This window comes from Nyctereutes procyonoides, unplaced genomic scaffold, assembly GCF_905146905.1.
Source record: "Nyctereutes procyonoides isolate TBG_1078 unplaced genomic scaffold, NYPRO_anot_genome, whole genome shotgun sequence".
Classification (NCBI taxonomy): domain Eukaryota; kingdom Metazoa; phylum Chordata; class Mammalia; order Carnivora; family Canidae; genus Nyctereutes; species Nyctereutes procyonoides.
Genome location: NW_026575025.1, coordinates 9,039,459 through 9,064,770, shown reverse-complemented (window position 1 = coordinate 9,064,770; position 25,312 = coordinate 9,039,459). Strand labels below are relative to the sequence as shown.

Genomic DNA, 25,312 nt, shown 5'->3' with positions numbered 1-25,312 from the left:
CCTGCCCAGGCTCAGGATACCTTCTTCTCAACTGGGTTTGCTTCCACATCGCTACCCACTTACCCTCAACCCACAGCTCCGACGGCAGACTGAGGAAGAGAGCAGGGACTCCCAGGAGGAACTTCCCACACGGTGATTCTTCACGCAGCCCCCTCCCCCCTACTCAGGACAGGAAAGGGAACTGGTAACAACCGTAGCAGCTACTAAGTCATGGTGCCCAATAGACTACTTTTGTCTGCACGGAGTGAAACACACACAGGAAACATCATGATCCCCACAAAGAAGGCCAGGAGGCAGATCAGAGGCTGGGCTTTTTGGAAAAAATGAGAAGGAGCTACAAAAGAGACTGTGTTTTTTCTAACTGAATACAGGTTATCCCTGACACAGGGATTAAAATGTCAAGTTTGTGTCCAAACACAAAATCCCATTTTAGAGCAAAAGGGTTTGCTTAAAAATTCCATGATTTAAAAAAGGTGTCATGAAGATGCAATCAATTCTAACTGCATGAAATGGACTCATACATTAATCTACCAAGCCTACACAGTCACCTCCTACCTGTTGTTTCCTGGTGGGGTACTTCAGGATGTTCGCTCTGAAGAAAGGGTACTTTTCATAGGTATAGTCGTACATCCATTCACAGAAATGATTCCCAATGTCGAATCCCCTGAAAAAGAGGTAAGAGCTGCAGAGAAGGGCTCAGACTACCGCACCATGAGGCTCCTCTGGTCAGAGAGGGGAAAAGGCCAAGTTGTGAGCATCCCTCTCAACAACAAGCTGTCTTTCCTGTGGTTCCCCAAGGATGACTGCCCCAGGGGCAGAGAGGGCCAACAGGGCATTTACCAGAACCACAGCCAACTGAAGCTACAAAAGCGCCACCCAACCCACCACTCAGGAGCAGTTGTTCGAGAGCATTCTCCTGCACTCAGTACTCTGATCTCTGAAGCCAACAAAATACCCAATTCTGTGTTCTGATCACTCACACTGCTGCCCCCCACTACCAGCAAAGAACAGGCCCGGCTGCTTTCCACGCTGCTGAAGACTGCTAGGACGCTGGGACAGAGTGCACAAGCTCCTACGGTACTGTGTCGTGGCTGCCTATTTCCTCCTGTGGCTGTTTCATACCTGTAATTATAGCTGCTGTATTCGAAGTCGATGAGCATCAGTCTCTGCTTTTCAGAATTCTCTCTGCCTTCCAGCATTAAGATATTACCTGCAGAAAGGTTTAGGTAACATGCCATTTACTGTTGGCATGTGGCACAGTTGAGAGCAAAAGTCCTTGAACGTAGGGCTGAGAGTGGTGCTGATCCTGTCAGGGAACCCTAACCACGCAGTGAGTGGGTGCGGGCTGCGGAGCACACTGCCCCCCGAAGTCCAGCCCAAACAGAAGGCCCTGGGCTGTGTGGACACAAGGCCCCTGTTCACAGCAGCCCAACAGTAACATGGCCCCAAGCTCACCCTGGAACAAGAATGGCTCTCCCTTGGCTTGTTGGGACTGCACCTCCAGACTTTCTACACTAGGGTATGAAAGAAAACACCTGACTGCATCCTGGAGTTCTGGCTGACCCAACAACCCGAGCAGCCCTAGGGAGGGTGGCTGTGGCCCACCAGTTAGGAAGCTGTGTGCTGGCATCCAGCTTAGGCAGCACAGGGCTCTGCAGACCATACTCCCAAGGAGGAGACCACAGGCACCTTTCCTTCCATCATATTTCCTTCCACAGCTGAATTCTGGGCCTGAAGTGAACTGGCTGCCAGACTGGCTCTTCAGGCTCTTCCCAAGGCCCCACACTCGACCCAATGCTCAGCATCTGTCACTATCAGGCTGGCGGGTAGGCACCAGTGAGCCAAGCTTTGCTAATTTTTTGGCCACTCTCTCCAGGGTTTCTGTAGGTGTTTTCTCTAGGGTTTTTAGCACACATCTTCTGTTTCCAGGGGCTATTACAAGGAGATGCCCAGAGCAGTAGAGCAAAGTAAATGTATAACTCCCACCTCCTCTAGCCTTTTCATACATTGGCGATCACTGGCCAAACCCCCCTGGTGATGTCTGTGTAGCTGACTATTGCCTGCTAACACACAAACCTGGCTGACATGTCTACACCCTGCTTGACTTGGCCAGCAATGACCCACTAATTAATAAAAGGTATTTTGGTTCAAACTAATGTCTTACTAATGACTGGTCTTCAACAGAGACTATTATCAAAATTAAAAACAAACTGCTGAGCCTGGCATAGGGCCTGAGGGTGGATGTGAGCTAGCCATGATGAAGAGGACAGGGACAGCAAGGCAAAACCACACCAGAACCCAGCACCACAGCAGCACCGGTGGAGCTTAGACAGGGCCTCCATTTGAAGTCCCAGTGAGGGGTACCTGGCATTATACTTTTTGGAAGGCAGAGACCCAAGGTCATGGTAGAGTGAACTAATCCCAGGAGAGCAGGTGCAAAATGGGGCCAGGGCAAGGCCCCCAGGACTGAGTGGGGGCAGTTACCTCTCACTGGGTTTTCATATTATCAAAGTTGCGTGTTCACAGAGTTAAACACTGAACAAACATGTGACTTAGGAGGTTTTGATCCTTTATCCAAGCTCACAGTTTAGTGACTATTGCCATTTTTTCTTCTATGAATGTATTGTTTACAAAAATGGGAGGACACCCGTGTTTTTCTAAAACTTGCTTTTTTTCTCTTAACATATCCTGGAAATTTTTTCTGTTGGTCTGCATAAAAACTTGACCTCATTTTTTAAAATAGTGGTAGAATATTCCACTGTGTAGCTGTGCCATTATTTCACATGTGTACCCCCTTCTGCACAGACACCTGGCATCCATCACACCGCTGGAGGCTGCCTTTGAAGGAGACACACAAACCCAGCTTCACCTAACAGGCAGCAATTCTTACCTTCCTGACAATCATTGTGACAAAACACAACTGGAGAAGGGGTGGATTCAAGTAGTGACCTGGAAAGGGAATCACAGTGTAGGTCAGATGCCTCCATGACTGGTAGCAGACAGGCACACTGCACCACCATGCAGCCTCTGTGCAGTGCCTTCCCCGTGAGCTCCGAGAATACTGCATTCATGTGGCCCCAGCTCACCTTGGAGACTCACACCAGCCCCCGAGGGCACCTAGCTCTTCCACAGGCAGGCCCTTTCCACCCAAAGCACAACCCTCCTCCTCTGCTCCAGCCCCTGGTTTCCGTTACATCTCTTATCACAACTCAACGCTACGGGACACGTTTGCTTGTCTCTGTTTCTCTTAATAAGAGGCAAGTGCCTCAAAGGCCATCCTGGTCTCCATGTCCTCAGCACTACTCACACACGAGTGATGACAACTGTGACTTCTCACGCTCGGGTGAGTACACCCTGGACACTCCATGGCTGCCCCTACTCGCAGGCCCAAACCAGGCTTCCTGCCCCATATCCCCCAGTGCTCGGGCTGAACGGTTCCCCCCAACTGCCCCCATGGCTTGTTTTGTGTTTTGTTTCAGAAAAACCCTATGGCCTTCACCGACTGTTCCTCACCTCAGATACTGCAGCTCCAGAGGCAGATTGTAGCGGAGGAGCCTGTGGAGCTGCTTCACCCGGGGCTCCCCAGCAAACTTAATCCTCAGCACTTGATTCAAGTACCTGGAAGAAAAAGGGAGAACAAAAATCACCTCCCAGTTCACCATGGCTTACCATTGGGGGTCCTGTTAAGTACGATGGCAGCAGGGACCCTCAGGCCGCAGGACAGAGCCTGGGGCTCCAGGCTCTCTACAAAGCTCATCTCTGCCCACCCACCCACCTATTCAGTGGACCAGAGGAAGACCTCCAACCACCGTGGCAAATAAGTACTCACTCTGGCACCTCTGGCAGCCGCTAACAGAAAACTAAGTTAGAGCCAAGCGGTTTGACCACTTACTTTTCCATTGTTCCAAAAAGCCATTTTGGTTCCTTATTGAATGGCATTTTCATACCATGAAATGTGGCCATTTTCTCAGCTATTTCTGCAGAAATATCTGGCAAGCTTAATTCTTCAGTGTCTAAGCGTCGGCTCTGGAACGAACAAGAGAGTTAGAGAACAAACAGCATTTCTCCAGGAAGCCTGGAGGGGGGCGATCACACAAGCCTAAGACCTAGCAGCCAGTTCCACAGTGTGTCTGCCTCAGTCGGCACACAAAACTCCTTGAGGAAGTGGACAGTCGACAGTGACCCAGCAACCGCCATGGCATTTCTCAGCCTGTGGCCCCTCTCATATATAAGCATTTAGGCAGACTCTGCCCTCTCTTCCCTCTCCTTACCCTAGAGCATGCCTTCATCCCTGGTAAAAGTTCTGAGTCTCAGGATTTGTTACATGAGCCCATGTCAATTCCTTCAGCACCTCAGACACCCTGGCCTGAAAGATCACAGCCAAGAGGTGGTGCTCAGCACAGGTCCTAGTCAGAAGCACGGCAGGAGTTCAGGGTGAGCCATTACCCCCTCATCTACGGTAGCATCTGCAGCACCCCACAGCACCCTACCTGGCACAGAGCAGCTCTCAGAGTGCACAGCTGAACGAAGAAAGAGATGTCCAACTCCCACTACTGCAGTCTGAGGCTATACATGCTCAGGCTGCACTTTCCCAGCTCCTCACAAGGAAATCACAATCAACTAAATTTCAACTAAGACCTGTTTATCTTTTCCACATGCACTGCTCCCCTAAAGAAGCCCAAAGAGGCATTCCTCTGAAAATCCAGAGCACGCAAGGGTGAAGGGGGTGGTGGTCTCCAAGTTAGAGAAAACTCAGCTCAAATTCTGGCTTTAATCCTCATTTCAAAGCCACATGGCCAAAGGCATGTTACTCAGACTTCTGCATCTTTCTGATCTCTGTAAAATGAGAAGTATGACATCGAGTCCCTGGTGAGGGTGCTCTGACCTAGAACAGATAGTGCTGGCAAGGGCCCTGGACCAGCACCCAGCCAAGGAGGTCTCGACAAATGGTGGGAGCCTGATGACGAGAGCTCGGAGCTCATCGGAAGCAGCAGGCTCAAACTCCTCCTCTCCTACTCGAGAACCCTCCAAGTTATGACATGATCAGGACATGGTTAGAGACGGGGACTTGGCTCTTAGTGGCAGCTCACTCATTTTTCATGTGGCTCTGTTAAAAAAAATGCCATACTTGGCATCGTGGAAAGTGTAAAGCTAACCGTGGTCAAAGATGAACATATTTCATAGTTCTAAGGTCCTTTCCCAGCACAGGGAAAGAGCAATAGGAGACCAACCAGGGTTCTTAGAGGCCACCACTCTCCTGTGTCCTCTGGAAAATGCTATGGGAACCAGACAAGGTGGAGTGCCTCCCACACCACTAGATGCTCAAGAGTAAACCTGGAAATAACATGTACTATCAGGCTGAGCCAAATGAAATCACCATTTATGGGGCCAAAAACAGTTGATGATTGGTTCAACCCAGTATTTTAAGAACTTTTAAAAATCTTCACTATATAGTAAACATTATATACAAAAAGAAGTTAGAATTTCAGAACTAGAATAGTATAAATCCCACAGACATACAACCCACGTATCCTGATCCAGAACAGGACAGTCCCAATATTCTGAGTTGTGCTCACGGGTCCTTTATCTTCCCTAAAAAGAGAAGTTTTACCACACAGGTATGTTTTAAACAATTTTTAGTTTGCTTTTAGTGGGCTTTATTAAAACAGTATACTATGTGTAGTCTTCCACAATCTGGTTTTATCAAACTCAATATTGTTTTTAAGATGTTGCCACTTCTAACCACAGGAAGTATTTTAGATTTTCAATTCTTTCAAATACTTTATTATCTCATTTGATTTTCACACCAGTCAGGTGTTACTGTCTTTACTGGGACAGTTATAAATGAAAGCACTTCCAGGTAGCAAGGAGGTACAGGTACAGAGACAGAAAGTCTGTCATGACGGTATAGCTGTTGGTTTCAGCACACCCCCAGGCTGGCAGCTGCACATGTGGTGCCACTGCATCAAGCAGAAAAGGGCACCCCTCCTGGGAGACAGGTCACGAGAAGGCTCCTATCCCTGGGCTCTGGGGAATAGACAATTAGGACCCCTTCCTCCAGCTTCCTGCTGAACACAGGTTGAGTCCTGGCAAGCAGAGCATCCCTTCAGCCAGGTGTCTTGTGCTTAACCACCTGTATATTTATACAGGGCAGTCCTGCACACAGGTGCCCATGCGAGGCAGGGCATGAAAAGGCCACCATTTGTGACCCAGTCCTCAAGGAGCTCACACAGGTGAAGAGGAGGGACCCACCCCATATCTGTGAACCGGGCTGTGAGTGAGAATGCAGGCCAGCCATGCTCAGCATCTCTACCCAATCTGGTCTCAACAACATGGTCATGAGGTCCAGAGTTGTCCGGGATTCACTTTAACATGAGCTCTTAAGGCCCAAAGCCCCTCATGGGTCTAACTCACACATAAGTCTAAAGATGACACACTGGCAGATGTGGCAGCAACATTAAAAATGCCTCAGGCAGCAAGAAAAAGCAAATAGTCCCAACTTTTGGGAAGAGGATTTGAGCTGGGCCTTGAAATGTCTCTGTGGGGGACATAGAGCTGGGAAGACTCAAACAGAGGGAGTGAGCTGGGAGATGAGGCAAAGAGCAGTGGTGGCCAAAGACCCAAGGTGTGGGTGGTGTGGCCAGGGCCAAAGGTCTCTGCAGGGAGTCCTGAAAGCAGCCCAGAAATTGAGAGGTACAAGGGGAAAAGCAACTGACCAGTCGAGAACACATCTTACCGGGATGAACTGCTCCAGGCGGCCTTGGGGAAAGATGCCGTAGAGTTTTGGCCCAAGCGACCTCTCTGCAAGAATGGCAAACATAACGCTCTCCAGAACCATGGCCTCGGCCCCCTAAAACAGAGAGCAACACACCAAATGTTTACTGAGGACTGATTACATGCAGGCACAATAGCACTTTCACAGGAGCGGTGGTATCTAACCTCCCAGCAACCCTATGACTGGGCACTATTAGTACCACCCCCATAAAGAAACAGAGATCATATCTTGTAATCTGTAGGATCCGTGCTTGCAAGCATCACACTATACTGATGAGATTTAAAATTCAAGTTTAACCGAGTCACTGATTCCAAAAATAGAATATTATCTATTTGTATCTTATTGCTTGTACATATTTTAAAACTTCGATGAGTTCCACCCATAGCATTTTCCCAAAGGCCACCACAATGTTGTCCATTGTGGTAGGAGCTGGCCTGCTTTTGGGCCCAGAGCATGGAGTCCAGGGGCCTTCAGCCACTGAACCAATCCTTAAGGACAACTGACATATCTGGGCCTGTTTTTGGGTCCAGAGAGAACCAGCATGTCACAGGTTCTATGCTCTGCTCTTATCCCCAGTCTTCTCCCTGCTGCCATTTTAACGTTTGTCTCTTGCCAAAACCTGACATTGCTCATATGCAGTCTTCAGTCCTAGGAACTCATGTGGGATCAAGAATCATCCTGCCTTCAAAAACCATCTTTTGGTCTCAGTTCAAATTCACTCCTTAGTCCTTTTCCATTAAACAGCAAGTCAACCTCTAAGCTGCCACATTTGAGGAAGAAGGGCCAGCGGGGCTGGAAAGCGCTTTCAGATGATCCTTATTCATCTCTGGTTAAGAAACGCACCCAAGTGACTACAATTCTGCAGAAACACTGTGCAAAGTTAAGCAGCTCTTTATAGTCGGGTTATAAAAACAGACAATAGAACCTACTCTGGCAACGATAGCATGCTAAAGTTATGGAGACAACAGGACAATAGGACCTACTCAGGCAACGATAGGATGCTAAAGTTATGGAGAAGAAAACAGAGAAGCTACTTTTCCAAAGGACATGGAACCACAGTAAAAAGTAATTTGATCACTTTCACATTTGGATAGAGCAAACATTTACTGGTGAGCCCCCACAGTTACAGTTTAGCCACTGTCTTGTGTTACCCACAACTGCAGTCTGACCACTTTGTAACGCCTGATCTTTATTTACTCATCTGCAGTTTTGTATCTGTGACTGTTATGAACTAAATTGTTTCCTCCCTAAATTCACACATGGAAGCCCTAACTCACAGTGTGATGATGTCTGGAGATGGGCCTTTGGGAAGTGGTTAGGTATAGATGAGGTCGCAAGTGCAGGGCTCTCATGCAGTATCCTTATACGAAGAACTCCAGAGAGCCTGCTGTCCCTCCCACCATCCCTCCACCATGTGAGGACACAGGGAGAAGACAGCACCCGCAGGCCAGGAACCCAACTGTGCCAGCACCCTGATCCAGACCTCCAGTCTCCAGCTCAGTGAGATATGTCTGTTGCTGGCACCCCTGAGGAGTCTGTTACAGCAGCCCCAGGAGACTAAGACAAGGACAATACAAACAGCATTGATCTGTAAGGTCCACAGAGCTTAGAGCAGGGTTTGAGAGGAGACAGATTTACCCTCTGACCTCCCTGGAGGGACGGTCACTGCTGGCCTCACATCCAGCACCAGATATGCTCACCGGAGAGTGTGCGCACAGGTCTGCAAAGCCTCTCTCTCCACCTGGAACCTTCACAGAACGAGATGCCATGGCAAAGGCAGGCCAGGCACTGCAGGACCCTGGCACCAGGGTGTGGCACCAGGTGGCCTGGAGCTGTGTGCAGCCCTCTGCCATCTGTACCCTACCCCCGAATTCCACTAGGATTTCTTCTGTCTAGGCATCCAAGTTTTGTCAGAATTAAATTTGTTTTTCGGTTTTCTTCTGTGTGAAGTGACCAAGCCCAAGGGCATCAGGGTGGGCTCTGTATAAGACACATACATGTGCCAGATCCCAAAGAGTCTTTAAGTTGGGAGCTGCAAACTTTATACAGATTTAAGGCCCCACCTGTTACATCACAGACATAGCAATTCGTGCATCAAGCCCACTCAGTACAAAGGCCACTGGGAAGTGACCTCACAGGCTGTGCTGTCACTGGCACTTGGGCTGAACACACAGTGCCCAGAATCCTCCAGAGCCAAGTCAAACCGTTGCTGGGATAGTAGAGAGAGAGGATGGATGGAAACCTAGGAACTTTGTCACTCTCTCTGGCATTGTCTGAGTACTGCAGACAAGAAATCTCTTTGTTTACATGTAACACTACAGTTCAGTGTTTATTCCCAGGAGGGAGAAAGGGCAGCTGTGCATGGAGGAAAGAATTTGAGGAAGAAGTGAAGGAAAACAATTACAAGCAAGAAAAGTAGACAGGTTAAGGACAGCAGGGAATCTTAAAATGGGTGCATCAACTACTGGCAGCCTTTTGTCACCACTAGGTCTCCACACACCTTCCTGCACACTACTGGGAAGGCGAGCACGGTAGAGGTCAGGACCAACACAACCCAGTCCACTGGCCCTCCAGCCACAGCTGGCCCTACCTTCTCAGGACAGAAGGTCCTACCCCCACTTGAAACTATTTACTTCTGCTTCAGAAATACTCATACACATCCAGCCCCAGAATATTTACTGGATGTCCACAGTGGGCCTGGCACTGTGTAAGCCCCAGGCACTGTGTTCCCGCCTCAGGGAAACAAGAATAATAAGACATGGAAAAAAAAAAAAAAAGACATGAATGCTGCCTGCAAGGACCACGTTCCAGAGCGAGAAGCAGACAGTAATGTGCAAGCCCGGCACAGGTGGGGTAATTGCAGGGATGGGACAGCAGGGCAGGAGGTTGCTTCTAAGGAGATGGTGACATGGACACCTGAGGGGTGAGAAGCAAGCACATTCAGGGAACTGGGAGCCCCCACCTCCCAATGGAACAATCAGGGAAGAAGAGAACAAAATGAGCTTGGAGAAGTTGGAAGGTCCGGGCCAGCTATGAAGTCCTTAGTACCTCGATGGCATCTAGGGCTAAAAATGCATGGCTAACGAGGAGGAATCCACACAGAGCCTGAACTCTCCTGGGGGTTGGCCCCACAGGAAGAAGCACATTTTACACTGCGAGCTGTCAAACACTTACCCACCCCTAAAACTAACCTTACATGCTCACCACTCTGCAAGACTTTCTAGTACTTCCTTGTGTATTTCATTTTAATTTATTTAAAAAGTATATTTTATTTATTTATTTGACAGAGAGAGAACACAAGCGGGGGGGGGGGGCAGGGCAGAGGAAGAAGGAGAGAGAGAGAAGCAGGCTCCCCACTGAGCAGGAAGCCTGATGTGCTACTCGATACCAGGATTTTGGAAACATGACCTGAGCCTAAGGCAAATGCTTAACCTACTGAGCCACCCAGGTGCTCCTAGTCTATTTCATTTTAAAAAGTAAGAAAAATGCCAACATTTCATGTGCCATTTGGGGCTTACAACCCACCACATAAGCCCCTGATTCAGTTGGGGGCAAGAGAGACGGCAGTGGGGTTGAAGGTGAGTGGTGCTGTCCCGGATGCTCAGAGGAAACATGGAGAAAAGGCAAAGTGGCCCCTGGATTCAGCAATGTGGGGTCCTTGGTGACCAAAACAAGACTGGTGCTACTGGAGCAATGGGGCAGGGGACAGGCAGGCAAGGGAAAAGGGAGGCGGACAGCTGGGGGACCAAGGTATGCTTTATCTACACAATTGTATTTCTTTAAAAACATTAAAATCCAGTAATATCGAGATTATGAACTTTTGGAGAAGACTAAAGAAGCATTTCTGTGGTATTCTTGCCAAAAATGCATAACCTCATTCCAGTCACGAGAAAAGGTGAGACAAAGCTAACCTGAGGGAACATTTTGTGAAACAACTGATCAATGTGCCTAACAACCATTCGGACTGTGAGAGACAAAGAGGCAGATGGAAGAGACCAGGGAGGAACCACCAGCAAATGCAGTGTAGGGTCCTGGCTGTCTCCTGGAACAGGAGAAGAGAAAACATCAGTGGAAAAACCTGGGAAATTCAAAGAAGGCCTAGAGCTTAGCTGTCATTATTGTGACAGAGTTGGTGTCCTTAACTGTTAGGTGTGAACATCAGGGGAGCTGCAGGGAGGAGGGGGGCTCTCTGTATTAGTTCTGCAAACTTCCTGAAATTTGAAATAAAAAGTTAAAAATAATTAAAATAAATGTATATTAAAAAGATGGAAATCAAGCAATATGATAAAATCAATTACTAATTCTGTGCATTGGGGTAAGGGTGTTCATTATGTTATTCTGTGCCGGCCCACATGCTCGACACTTTTTTTCCAAGAAAAAAAAGAGATCGAGAAGTAAGAAAGCAGAGAGTGTGTAAATACTCTCAAGAAATCCTACTACAGACAGGGAATGGACGCAGGCGAGGCCACAAGGGACAGCCAGCAACGCACTGGTGGGAAGGAGGAGAGTCGGAGTTGGGAGCATGAGGGAAGAACCAGGCTATGGAAAGAGCAGGTATACAAGCACAGATGGCTCACGGGCTGGCAAGTGTGGAGATGAGCGCTGAGAACACAGCAACTGGGAGCAGAGAGGGACCTGGTCAGGAGGGCGAGCCCCCGGACAGTCCAGTAGTCCTCCCAACAGTGGGTTTCCCTCTAACAATGTCCAGCTGTTCAGGTATGGGCCCAGAGAGGGCAAAGCGGCGAGGTCCAAAGACCAAGCCAGACACAGCAATCTTCACCAAACCAGGGCAGTGCTCAGGAGGAGGGTTTTCTCTTTAAAAAAAAATAATAATAAATAAGATTTTATTTGAGAGAGTGAGAGAAAGAGAGAGCATGAGTAGGGGGTAAGAGAGAGGGAGAAGCAGATCCCTGCCAAGCAGGGAGCCCGACATGGGGCTTGGGATCATGACCCAAGCTGAAGGCAGCTGCCTAACTGACTGAGCCATTAAGGCATCCCTCAGGAGGATTTTCAACAGAGGAGGAATGGTTTGGAAGCAGGAATGAGGAAAAAGCCAGAAGACACCACTCCCCAAGACATCACCCCCTACTCTACCCAGTCCAACAGCCAAGATACCCAGATGTGATGGGAAAACATCCTCCCGAAGGGCAGAAGGGGAGGGGGTCTCTGGGCAGTGAGGCTATAGAGAAGTCAGCACAGGAAATGCTCAGAAAAGAGGGGACAACGACTGCAGACAAAGGCCATCCATCCAAAGGAGCTCAAAGAACATCTTGGACTGAGGAGAGGAAGGGATAAGGAGTGTGCACACCAGCAGGCAAGGGGCAGAATGTTCCAGAGCTGTGCACAGGTGCTGGCTGCAGCCAGCATTCGACAATTCTATCTGTGCTCCACTGGATAATGGGCACAATAGCTCTGATGAGGCAGCAAGAGGCAGAGAGGTCCTCCCTGAGTCTAGACTCCCAAGAATAGGGGGCAGACACGAATTGCATCATGCTGAAAAGCTACAGCCAGAGAAAGTGCAGAGGAGAGCAGACAGTGCTCACAGTGAGGGCACAAAACAGAGGCACACACCTAGTCTAGAGAGTAGGAGGGCCCGTGGGGAAGCAACCCTTGAGTGAGGTCTTAATTAGAAGCAAAAGTGGGGGTGACAAATGGGTGAAGTCGGGAGCATTTCAAATGGAAGGAGCAGCATCTGCAAAGGCAGGAAGAAAACCACAGAGTTTAGGACAACATGGCTGGGGGCAGGAAAGGAAAGGACACTGAAGATGAGAAAGGAAAGGTCAGTAGGGTCAGGCCATGGGGACCTGCTGAGACAAAGCCCAAGCCAAACTGGGGCACAGTGAGCTCTGAAGACATCATGCAAGAGGCTGACCTGATCAGAGCAGAGCCCCCAAAGGAGAAGAGGCACAGCCTGGACTGGGGAGGTGGGTGGTATATCAAAGGAGATGAACACATAGACAAATGGTAGATTCATAGGAAAACAGGAGACTCGCAGCCCAGACACAGGGTGAGGGTGAGAAGGGTATCAGAAGGGCCTCCCAGCTTTGTCTGCAGAGAAAGGAGAAACTGAGGCTCCTGGGAGAGGGGTGGGGCAGACACGGTGTGTTCAGCCTTGGACCTGGCGGGATGGCCCAGGGGAGGCGGGCAGCAGATGGTGCTGAGGGGCAGCGCAGAAAGAGGGCTTCTGGAAGTCTTGGGGCACCTAAGACAACAGGTCAGGCCCAGAAAGGAACCAAGGGGGAAGGAAACACTTCAGAGAGGACGGGGTGGTGCCGGATGCCACTGAAAAGCTGAGTTAACTAGAACTGAGAATGTACGGTGGGTGTGGCATCGCGGAGGCCCCCAGGACCCAGCCTCATCAACCACTAGGACACATGCAGGCCAATACACCAAGGACTTTGGATGGGGGAAACTCCATGTCCATCACTTCCTGCTGGGGGGTGTCTCAGTCAGTGTCACTCAGAACACACATTCTGGATCCATTAGACTGGGGCCTCCAGAGCAGGGCACACCCAGAACAATCCACCAAGACATCAGGGGGAAACATCAGTACTTTTATGCCTTTATGATCTCACCTCTTTTTAATTCCTATTTCTTGATGGTTTCAATAACTAGTCTACAGTGAATAAAACTAGTGCACTTATGTCTGTGTTGCGGGGGGGGGGTACTTCTATACAAACCTGCAGATATGGGGCCAGTGTGCTCAAAGGTGGCTTGTCCGATGGCATGTGGACATCACTACTCTAGAATCTCCACTTCTGAGCCTCGAAAAGGGCCCAAGTCAACGCATCAGCGCTCCCGACCTCAAGCTCTTCTGAACATAAGCATTTCAGAGGGGGTCATTTTAATCGACTGGGGTACCAAGCATAGGAAAAGGCAATCCTGCTCACCTGGGACAGTGCCTGCTTCAGTGTCCCAAGGGACTGGAAGAGGGGGTCAGAGGCACAGTTGCACGAGCCAGGTTGCCTCTACATCCTGTCATGCACAAGTGTCTCCCCAAACCCCCCTCTCTCGCCCCAAATGCTGTTTAGGTTGCCATAAGGAAAAACCACAAGGGTCTGCTGCCTACACTCAGTTGGAACAGAAAATACCCAGGGCACACTCATTCTTCCTAGGGTGGCTCCCTACACGGCAGGAGCCCCATCCTCTGGGAGACAAATCAGCCCCTCTGGGGGCAGCCAAAAGGCACTGCTAACACCGCTTACACCTCAGACAGATGCAGAACGGACTGAATTACTTACTTGAAATTCATTTTCTTTCTGAGCTTGTTCGGATCCCTCTTTATTACAGGACCTCTACGAATGAGAAAAAGCAAACACTTCTGGTAAGATGGGGAACAGACACTAACTTTGCAACCACCAGAACAGTCAGGGTTTACAAAACATCACAGATCTTTAATGAGCATTTCTCAACCCACGGAAGCCACCAACAGCGGCAGGCTAAAATGCACCACGAGTGTCCAGCACTAGTATCAACACCCAATCACTTCATTTCTTTACAAGAAAAGGAACGTCCTATTGACCCCAAACAGCCATGTAGTACCTTTTCACAATTTCATTGTCCGAGGAAAGTCAATAGGGGGCGCTCTCCCAATCAGACCTTCCGGAAACAAATGGTCAAGTGGTCTCCCCAATTTAGCTAGGTGGTGCCTTCAAGTCCACACTATCCTGAGGAAGCTTCTTTCCTACAAGAACTAGGAGTGTACACACACCCGGGGCAAGTTGTCGTGGTCAGCACAGAACGGGGACAGAAAAAAAAGCCCTGTGCAGGCAGGAGACTTGGCACAGAATCCATGCGACAAGCCTGCCAACTTGCCACTTTCACATAGCCCTGCTCACTCAGCCTGTCACTGGCTCAATCTGGATTCTACCACCAAAAAGAGGGTCGTGAGAATTTAATCAAGTCCCTAAACTTACTTCACATTTTAATATATTAAGGGATATTTTTATATCACTTTCCTCAATGAAATTGCAAATTATTGGAAACCAGGGATCTAGCAGTAACAACTATATCATTAACTGCCTTGTGCAACTCTCTGGCTACATTCTTTCTTCATGGCACAGATCATATCTTTTAAAAGCAACCCCCCACCCCAAGTGCTTTAGAAATTTTCCTACTATCTTTAATAAGGGGATGGAGAAAAGCAAGTCAGAAACTTAAACATCATGCCAAAATTTTACACTCCAATATTGCCTCTAGAAATGTTATTTGCTATAATTAAACTAAGTCGGCTTAAGCCAGACCCAGAAGGAAACCCATAAAGGGAGCTTCTTCAAAATGTTAAGGTAAATTATTCTTGAACATCCCATGAAAAACATACCTTTCCATTCCACAGCTTTATCAAAAATACCTGTACCAAGGGTGGAAAGTATGGACAGGAAAAAAAATGCCACGTTAAGCAACACCAGCTACTCTAGTGCCATTCAAAGACCCCAGTGCTTTGGAGCAGCGCTCCCATTCATCCTGCACGGACACATTCCACGGACGTTTTCATGCGTGCTCTGCACAAACAGTGCATGTGCTAGCTTCCTTAACATAAAGGTAAATATCCATGTTCATGAAGCAGACTGCTCTTCTACAAATTCAATAACATCTTTAACATCCCATGAAGTTCATTTTGTACAAGGTATGGAAAGTACAACTGGGGCAATATATACTTTTATTTGTGTAATCTTGTAATCTGCGTTTCTTTGATGAAAAGATGTTACAGGTTAAATCCCGTTACAATGAAAGCTACCAAAATGAAAACACTCCAGAAACACTTGGTTTGCTGATGGCTCGGTGTGCGATGTGGCAAACTCTAGGGCAGAGTACTTGGGTACCACCAAAGCTTTGCTCCTTAACTCCAAACCACTCCCATGGCTGCACCACTGCGACCTCAGAGTCAGACTTGAGCTGTCCCCTTTCTGCCCAATGGCCTACCAGCTCCTCACAAATAGGGACTCCATCTTTCACTAATTGTTAGTCTTCCTCCAAAGCACCAAGGAATCCTGCTGCTCACTACACTTTTCGCCTGCATGAATAAAGGAGCTGGCTGTGCTGTGAAGCTCAAGGCACAACCTCCGTGACAGAGCCAGCCGGCTTCAGGCAAACTCACACCCATGGTCCAAGCAGTGGGGAAACTGGCTATGGTACTTATACGGATGCTGAATGAGGCCCAAATGTCCCAAAATGTTAAATCCTGTGCTTGTTCTCCCTAAGGAAAGTTAAGAACAAAAAAAGTTCTACAATACGATATATTGTATACTGATACTTTGTCAGAAAAGACAAATATGGAATTTGGGTATCTTACTGAAATTTGTTGTAACGGGATTTGACCTGAACAAAATTCTAAAGGACTATGGTTATTCCTATGCTGTTATTATTCGAACTGTATCTTCTTAGGGAGATACAGTTAATGGGTTATTTAGCCAACAGAAGTCCCTTTCCCTTGTCCAATGGTGCTCTCAAAACCAAGTCATTTCATCCAAAGTTACAAATTGCTTTAGTTCCCAAGGCCATTCCTTTTTAATTCTTGCACCGGTGGAAATAAATTTTGTTACGGATTTCCCCACCCCTGCCCACTCCATTCCACCCCCAAATGAATGTATTACTTATACCATAAGAGCACCATCATGAAGGCAAGATGGACTTCTGCCACATTCAACCCTCTGTTCTGTTTCCTCAGTACAGAATGTTCAGGTTCCCTCAATCCTGTAAACAAAAAGAGTAGGACCAGGAAATCTCAAACCAATTTAGATATTCACGAAAAGTAAGAGAAGCGACCTCCTCCTGATAAGCCAAGGGGAGATAGACTCACTGCCAAAAAAGAAGTCAGAGAACTTTTTTGTGCAGGAAGATGGAAAGTAAAATGTATCTTGGAATCTGTGGGATTTTACTTCAGAGGCATAAATTTATTTGAAGCAGATATTAAAATATATTGTATAAATATTCAACATGACTCCATATTTTTTGCCAACTTTTAATAAAAACTAGCTGTCATATATAAAATAAAACTAAAGTTTTCACATTAGGAATTTGAACACTGGTTAGTATCAAATAATTACTAAAATCTTTTGATGTAAACATTATTATGGTCATTTAAAAAAATCATCTTAGGGATGCCTGGGTGGCTCAGCAGTTGAGCATCTGCCTTCGGCTCATGGCATGATCCCAAGATTCTGGATCAAGTCCCACATCGGGCTCCCTGCATGGAGCCTGTTTCTCCCTCACCTGTGTCTCTGTCTCTCTTTCTGTCTCTCTCATGAATAAATGAAATCTTAAAAAAAAATCATCTTATATAGATATAGATGGAAACATTCATGGAAGTGCTAATGTGATGTCTGGAATATGGTTCAGAATAACCCCAGAGAATGACCAAGGGCGAGGGTGAATGACTGGTCAAAGGGAAAGACAGATATTGGGGCACTTGGGGCTCATTACACTCTTCTGCTCCACTTTTGTATGTATCTGAGATTCCCTGTAATAAAAAGTCTTTTTAAAATAAACACAGAGTGTGCCTGTGTGACTCCTTTGGTTAAGCGCCTGCCTTCAGCTCAGGTCATGATCCTGGAGGGAGTCAAGTCCCACATCAGGCTCCTTGCTCAGCGGGGAGTCAGCTTCTCCTTCTGCCTTTCTCTCCAGCTTGTGCTTGTTTTCTCTCTCTCTCTCTCAAAAATAAATTAATTAAATCTTAAAAATAAATAAGTAAATAAATACAGAAATTTCAAGACCTAAGAAGTCAGAATGCATTAAATATGCTTAAGACTCTAACATCCCTGAATTGGGCTCTCTAAATGAATTGTAGGACATAAAGACATTACAAAAACAAAAAACAAACAAAAGACATCCAACGATTATTAAAGATACACTGCCACTAGGTTCCTCCCACCTTCCTTGTTTCTTCCTATCTTGGGCTTAGTGTTCAAGAGAATCTGAAAATATTCCTTAGAATCCACAAATTCATTAGACGGTGATATAGGAAATAAAAGTGGCTTAGCAGTAGTAACAGGCATATGGTTTATATTTCATTTTAGAGTTATACAAGATTTTGAAAGCTGAAACAGATTTTTGACGGGCTAAGAACTTTTAAATTTAAAACCCAAATTTGTAAAAACTTGATTTCTATTGGCTAGAAATAAGGGATGAGAATAGAGGACTTCCACTTTTTTTTGCTTTACATGCTTGCATTGCTATAAAAGTGTTTAAAATTATTTTACTTTTATAATAAATATATTTGATACAAGGTTTCAAATATTACTTCTGACAAAATTGCATGTAAAGTCTTGTACTTTAAAGACTGAAGAAAAAGCAACCTTCATATTCTAGTTTATTAGTTATTAAAATGTTTTATTTCATGCTTTGAAAAAAAACTGAAAATCAATAAATAGTAAGACAGTTAACAGGGGCTAAGATGAGGAAATATCCCTTGACTGAATTTTGTCTTATACATATAATTTTAGGATTCAAAAATGTTCTATTTAAAGTTACCCAATATTCCACAATATAACAGGTTTATTTCTTTAAATCTAAGCTATTGGGCAGAATAAACTCTTATCTGCTCAGTTCTTAGTAACAGATTCCTACAATGAGGAGGGAGCTAGTTTTACAACTGAACCACTTTAATAAAGACACATTTATGTGATGAAATAAAGTATACCTCATTTTTCCTGAAGTCTGTGTATGCGTGGCTGTGCATGTAAATAAAAGTGGCATAAAGAAAGTGGCATCCAGCTATTTAAATGTCATTTGTAATACTGAAAAATATGTCTTCAAAGTGTCTTTAGAAGCCCACCACTGCATGAGCTAGCTGCTGGTGGGACTGGTGGGACAGGTGGGGTGTTTAATCAGCTACAAAGAATAACATGTCATCAACAGTAATAATACATTAGAAACGCTGCTAAAGAAATCAAATCACCATCAATTACAGATACTGTTAATAGGAGGGAATTAGTCACCATGTTAAATGTAATGGTGACCACAGAAATAAAAAGATTCAAAAAAGAGTATGTGTTAGAAACATGGAAGACATCTCTTCCCACTAGCCTTTCCTTCTCCAGCAAAAACAGAAGCACAAAAAGCTACACAGAGTACTCAGCTGGCTCTATCTATCTATCTATCTATCTATCTATCTATCTATCTATCTAAGTAGACTCCATGCGCATCGTGGGGCTTGAACTCAAGACTCTGAGATCAAGGGTTGTGAACTCTACTGACTGGGCCAGCCAGGAGCCCCCTCACCTGGCTCTTTTAAAGGTTCTGTACAAAGGAGGAAGTTAAGAAACAACAATCCAAATGTTAGCTAGATTCAACTTCTAGGATATCCAACAACCTGGTCTAGGAAAATCTGGGATTATCCTCTTGAGTTGAGTCCTGAGCAACTCTCAGACGGTCAGTATTTACCCCTAAAACACAAGGAGTTGCGCTATTCTGAACATTCAGTCACTGTGATGCTCACCTGGTCCTGGAGTGGCATGAGTTCTTTATTGTGCAGCCTGTGGCTCTGAAAATTCCTAAGATCCACCCTAATAAATGACCACAGGAGTCAACATGAGGGTAGCACCTACCACCTCTCCCTTCCTGTTCCCGGTAAGGCTTGTACCATCCCTCAGGTGAGCTGGGGCAGGAACAGTGTGAGAACTCTGGTTCCAGAGAATGCACAGTAGTCATGTGGCTCCTTCTATAATCTCCTATAGTATATTTTCTTCTCAATGTCACCATGGAGCCTAACCTCCCTTCTCCCTGATTTGTAGGAAAACATTCTATATTTATTGTTTTTATGGTCTCTTACAGCATTTTCTGAAAAATTATTTTACAGAACACATTAAAATGTGAGATCACAGGAGTGCTAGGTGGCTCAGTTGGTTAACCACAGTCTTCAGCTCAGGTCATGGTCCCAGGGTCCTGGGATCAAGCCCTACATCAGGCTCCTCTCCCTCTGCTTCTGCTGTTCCCCTGCTTGTGCGCTGTTAAATAAATAAATAAAATATTTTAAAAATGTGAGATCACAATGTAATGATTTAAAGTATAGGGGGGCACCCAGATGGCTCAGTTGGTGAAGCAATCTCGAGGACGTGAGTTCAAGCTCCACACTGGGCATACTTTAAAATAAAAAGATTACTTTAAAAGAAATAGATTACTTTAAAATAAAAATCTTAAAATAAATATATAGTTTACATATGATTCTCTAATGAGCAGATATGACTTACAAGAACTTAGACAATTTTTAACATCTTATGGTCTTCTCTAGAGCATTTTCAATTACCTACCTCGAGGAACATTCTAAAACAATTTGTTCCTCTGAACTTTGCAAAATGGGATGACTTGATGAACATCAATAGGAGACTAGAACTTCTAAAGGCTCTAGGAAGGTATAAACCAGAAGACAGACAGGAGAGGAGAGACCCAGGAAAGGCAGGCTCCTTATAGGACCTTCTCAAAATTTATATCTGATCCAGGGTAACCTGCTGCCCCAAGACCCCCAAGGCTTCAAGTACATTAGACATAAGCACCGAGGGCTAATCTGAAAGCAACATGTTTCCAGGAAGAGTGGCTTGGCTTCTCTAGCCTGTGTGCGCCTCCACAATGGACCAGCACTGCTCATCCTCATAAAGGTACGAGGTAGGGGGAGGATACCAACCGATAAGGACAAAGAAGAGACTTTGTTCTAAGTCTGACCAAAATATCCATACAACATGGTGTTTCCTTAAAGCTAAAAGTAGTACGAAGGAAGAGGAAGCTAAATACATCAAATGAATTTTCAAATTGAGGCCCTTAAATTTCTAAAATTACCAAATCATTTTCTACTGAGGAAACAGAAGAAAGGGATTAGATTTGCCTTGGGCCAAAAAAAACAAAAAAACAAAAACAAAAAAAAACAACAAATAAAACCCCAAAACTAAAAATATATTTGTTACGTAACATTCTGAAATCTTAATCGCTGTGCCCTTGTGAACACAGCACAAACTGTAGCTGGTGCTACTTAACAAAAGCATTACAATTTTCTTTTTAAAAAGCATTTCTTGAAACTGAGAACTAAAAGAAAGAAATTAAAGCTGTAGAGAATGCTCCCACTTCAGAGGACTCATACTATACCGTGAATCGTGTCTGTCACCTGGAAACCAGACTGCCCCAGGCACGATCGCATGGACAGCCTGCGGCAGAGAACACATGCACAGACAGCTAAAGTGGTACATTACCCCCAAGTGCCCTTCACGCCACCCGACACAAACACATTCCTTCCCCGGACGGCTGGGCTGCAGTCACACCATCGTTCCAGGGACCAGAAATCTGTATTGGCTTCATGCTATAAATCCCCAACATTTAAGACCAGCAAGACAAAGACACGTGGCATATGTCAAAATTAGACACAGGAGTCTGCAATTTATTTAGTTCTCAAAAGAAGGCATCAAAGCAGGTATGGAAGGGCTGTAGATAGTGATTTGGCAACTCTCTCTCGAATATTAAACTGAAGAAATACTAGGTCAGACCAAATGGGAACATACAATACTAGAACAATGTGTTACTTCTGGGAGGGAAGTTTGATTACCTTCAGGAACAGATAAAATTACACCACACTCAAAGTCCGAGGGGATTTTGTCAAAGCAGAGTAAACAAAACAACTTCAACTCATGATGATTCTAAGACAATGAGAAATAATACACCAAGTTCACAGTATTCAGTGGCCAGGGACACGTGCTCTCCCAGTGACTTGGGACAGAGCAGGGCTCTTTGTGACGGAGCAGGAGTCAGATGGACTCTGCAGGTGTGACCCTCATTCCAGGGACAATGTTTGGAAGCAGTCAATTCCTTAGTTGCTGATAGTTTATTATGAACTATATCTATGGGCTGTTCCCATATTGTTTGTTTCCAATATTTTACGGTGGCTTAATTTCTATTTAAATCAGGATTAAGTGAAAACAGGGAAGATGACATTTTGCTTTCTGGATTTAAAACAGACCATGTCCCAGACTGCACTCTTTGAGTCACTAATTCATATCTGCATTGTGCCTTGATGCCTTTAATTTTATTACGGTTAGTACTCAAACAAGCACTAATATTAGCCTTCTATGCTCAAAGAACACACAAAAACATTTTTCCCAGACAACACTCGAGAGATCTTTGATGTGAATTATAGACATTCATGCCCGTGAGACCATTCAAAATGGTGAGGCCAAATGTCTCCATTCATGCACAGAAGGAACTGGCTCAACACAGAGTCACTGTTCTGACAAGGAAGGGACGAAGCAATCCTCTGAGACTTCCGCCAAGTGGCACAGGTTACATTGAATGAACAATACGTACTGACATTTGTGTCTTCCACAATTCATGATAAATAAGCAAACGGGTTATTTGTAATCAGCCAAACTTGCTGCTTTGAAAAGGCTGCTACTGGACGTTGCGGAGCTCATGTTCCTTCCCAGTATCAGAAAGGAAAAAAACCAAGTTACATTTACAGCTTGCGTTATTGTTTCAAGCTCTCTTCTAGCAATCACATCTCTTTCCACATGGCAAAGGCTGAACTAATATATTTCCCAACTTCTATTAAACGATCCTCCTGTGCTTAGGGGTGATTCTACAGTGGAATTGTGTCCATTGTGTGTGCAACTACAGAAATTAACCCTCCTTACTAAAATTAAAGCTATGCCATGTGAAACAGACCCTGAATTGTACTGGCAGGTAGTGCTTTAGGATCAGACTGATGTTTTGATGTTTACAGTGTATACGTTAAAGAAAAGGGCTGGGAGAGAATGAAGTTTGGGGACAGACTATCGGCTTCCTGCCACTTAGCCCACAGTGAACAGCCCTGAAGATCAGTGGCTCCCTGCCATGGTCTCAGACATCTCACAACACCAAAGTGAAGAGAAATGAAAAAGCTGAGCAACATCTGATCATCTTAAACCAAGTCACTTGTAAAGGACTATAAAATGTATATCAAAGAACTATTTCTAACTTAATATTTGATCCTTAGATCAAATCTAAGGAAAAAATCAAAGGATCAAATCTAAAAAAAACAAAACAAAAAAAAAAAAACAAAAAAACCTCCAAAGTGTCAAACATGGGAGAAAGGGAAGGAAGGGACATACTCAATTCAACTGGTCTAGCACGTCATTTAGCAAAATGGCAAGACCGTCTGAGAAAATACACAAGTCTATCATTACCTGTAGCTGTCAGTTGACATTTTTTAAGAAAGGAACTTACTCTAACCCACCTTCAAGCATGCTACAACTGCAGCTATAAGGATTTTTGGGATCCCAGCCTTTCTGTATGGTGCATATACATGCATAGGGATGTGTGTGCTTTCCCCACAGAGAGGGTACAGACAGGGAAAGCATAACACCTGAGTTATGTTTCTGTCTTTAATCCATTCATTTATGAAAATAACAGGGCTTATTATTCAAGCGGACTCTAGATTTGCTGAGCCACATCTCTTAATAAATGCAAATCCTAAAAAGTCACTACTAATTCTGGCAACTTTTTTGTTTTGATGGGAACAGAAGCCTCATGGCAGACACCAACTGTCTGTCTCTCCACTGTAGGCCAGACTCATTTCAAAGAGCTGGTCAGCAAAAGGAGTGAACTTATACCCTAGCAACAAAAATGATAGATGCTTTAAATCTGAGTTGGAAATATTTGAAAAGGCACTGGAGTCTGCAGTGAGATCCCTGGCATAGCTCTGTAACTGCTCAGCTTTTCTGGCACCTGCTGGTGGTTGCCACCTGGCTCGTGCCTCTCGGGCTCACAGTGTCTGCCTCTGCCACCTTCTCTCTCCCGCAGCCATTTCTCAGAGCCGCCCCCCCCCCCGGCCCCTCCCGTCTGCTTCCCTTCTCGTGTGGTCAAGATATCTAAATGACCAACAGTTTGCAATGGCCATTAATGTCTAAAATTCCAACTGGCACCAGGGCCCTTGCCAAACCCTAAAGAACTTTTCTGCCAAAAACCTTTCCATTTACCCTGGAGGCTGTAGGTTTCATAATTTTTCTGTTAGAACTGCACAAAAAAAAAATCATCCTTGAACTAAGGACTTGATCTACCAAGTATTTATACTGACAACAGATACCCTCCCCTAAAGCAAAGGAACAGCTTTTTTTCTAGCAAAAAACGAAACCACTGTCTGGTAAGTCAACGGTGAGCCTGTAGACCCCCACTGACTGTCCAGTTAGCAAGCTGCTCGTCTCCCGGCACAGGTTCCACCCTGCATGGTGGAGGCAGCTTCAGGAATGGCAATTGACATCTGCCTAACAAAAATATAATAAGAAGCTAGCTATATAGTGTTCCCCCCCATAAATCACAACTATATGGAAAACATACTCCAGTCTGTTAATTTGGCAAGAATTAATTCCACTTTAAGTGGCTTTAATTATTGTTCATTTTTGAGCTACCTAAAAACAGGGACATAGAAACGCTAAAACAAATTCTACTTTCAGACATTTATATTGCATTTGAGTACTTATAAGGCAGTAATTCTAGACCACTAAAATTTCAAGAACAAAATACTAACTACTGATAATGAATCTTTAATAGGGGAAGAGTTAACTGCTCAGGCCCAGGCCATACTGTTGAAGGCTTCACTGAGCTACCCATCCAGTAACACAGCACACTCTAGAGCTGTGCTGTCCAATGCAGCAGACACCAGTGCATGTGACCATTTCAATTTAATTAAAGTTAATTAAAATTTAAAATTTCAATCTTCAGTTGCCCTCGCCATATTTCAAATGTTTGATAGCCACCTATGGCTGGTGCCCAGTGTCCCAAACAGCAGATCCAGAACATTCCTTTCACCTCTATCATCAACCTGCTGCTCTACACAGAGCAGAGTCTGGAGCCCAGCTTAGCCTGGCACCTGGAGGGGCGCATAGTGCATGTTCAAAACGCCACTATTGGGCAGCCCCGGTGGTTCAGCGGTTTAACGCCGCCTTCAGCCCAGGGTGGGATCCTGGAAACCCGGGACTGAGTCCCATGTCAGGCTCCCTGCATGGAGCCTGCTTCTCCCTCTGCCTGTGTCTCTGCCTCTCTCTCTCTCTGTCTCTCATGAATAAATAAATAAAATCTTAAAAAAAAATAACGCCCCTATTTAAAGTTATAAATAGCAAACAAAAGCCACATAAATCAGATTTTTTTCAATAAATCAGATTTAAACAATAGTCTTTATAACATGCAAATCCAGCAGCTGGCTATTAAAGTATTTTAAAAGTGTTGCCCATATGAAAGCACACAAATGGGACTAATTGTTAGAGGATGTAAAAGTCTTCAAAGAAAAAATGGCTAAAGACTGATTTCATTGAAAGCACCAAAAGGACATTAACTGGGTTTTTCAAAAATTGTGCTTTGAAAATGAAATTTGAGTAAATAAAAAACTCAACTGCATAGTTAACACAAGAACCTGCCGCTGTGTACCAACAATAAGGGGTCAGGGTCAGCTGTGTGTCCCTCATCAGAGTGGTTTCAGGTTTTCTTGGCAAGGGGCACATGACTTCAGACATACAAGCTGGCTTTCAACACTCAGATCCTGAGCACTGCACACCCTGACAAGGACAAAGAAAACTATCCAGCAAAAAG

At 45.3% G+C, this 25,312-nt stretch overlaps 1 protein-coding gene across 10 annotated transcripts in view; it reads right to left on the bottom strand.

Annotated features, from left to right (window-relative positions):
• CHKA (choline kinase alpha) overlaps positions 1-25,312 on the bottom strand; it is a 65,815-nt gene that overhangs the window by 10,436 nt on the left and 30,067 nt on the right. For 9 of the 10 annotated variants that reach the window (XR_008662448.1, XR_008662449.1, XR_008662450.1 and 6 more), the window contains exons 3-9: positions 14,017-14,070; positions 6,737-6,850; positions 3,893-4,026; positions 3,514-3,618; positions 2,891-2,949; positions 1,123-1,210; positions 556-664 (exon numbers count right to left, since the gene is read on the bottom strand). Coding sequence is in view for 6 of the 10 variants with exons in the window: in XM_055309611.1 (XP_055165586.1) it covers positions 556-664; positions 1,123-1,210; positions 2,891-2,949; positions 3,514-3,618; positions 3,893-4,026; positions 6,737-6,850; positions 14,017-14,070 (663 nt within the window). In the remaining 4 variants the exon portion in view is untranslated. The remainder of the gene's footprint in view (positions 1-555; positions 665-1,122; positions 1,211-2,890; positions 2,950-3,513; positions 3,619-3,892; positions 4,027-6,736; positions 6,851-14,016; positions 14,071-25,312) is intronic. The other variant, XM_055309614.1, reaches the window with a different exon arrangement.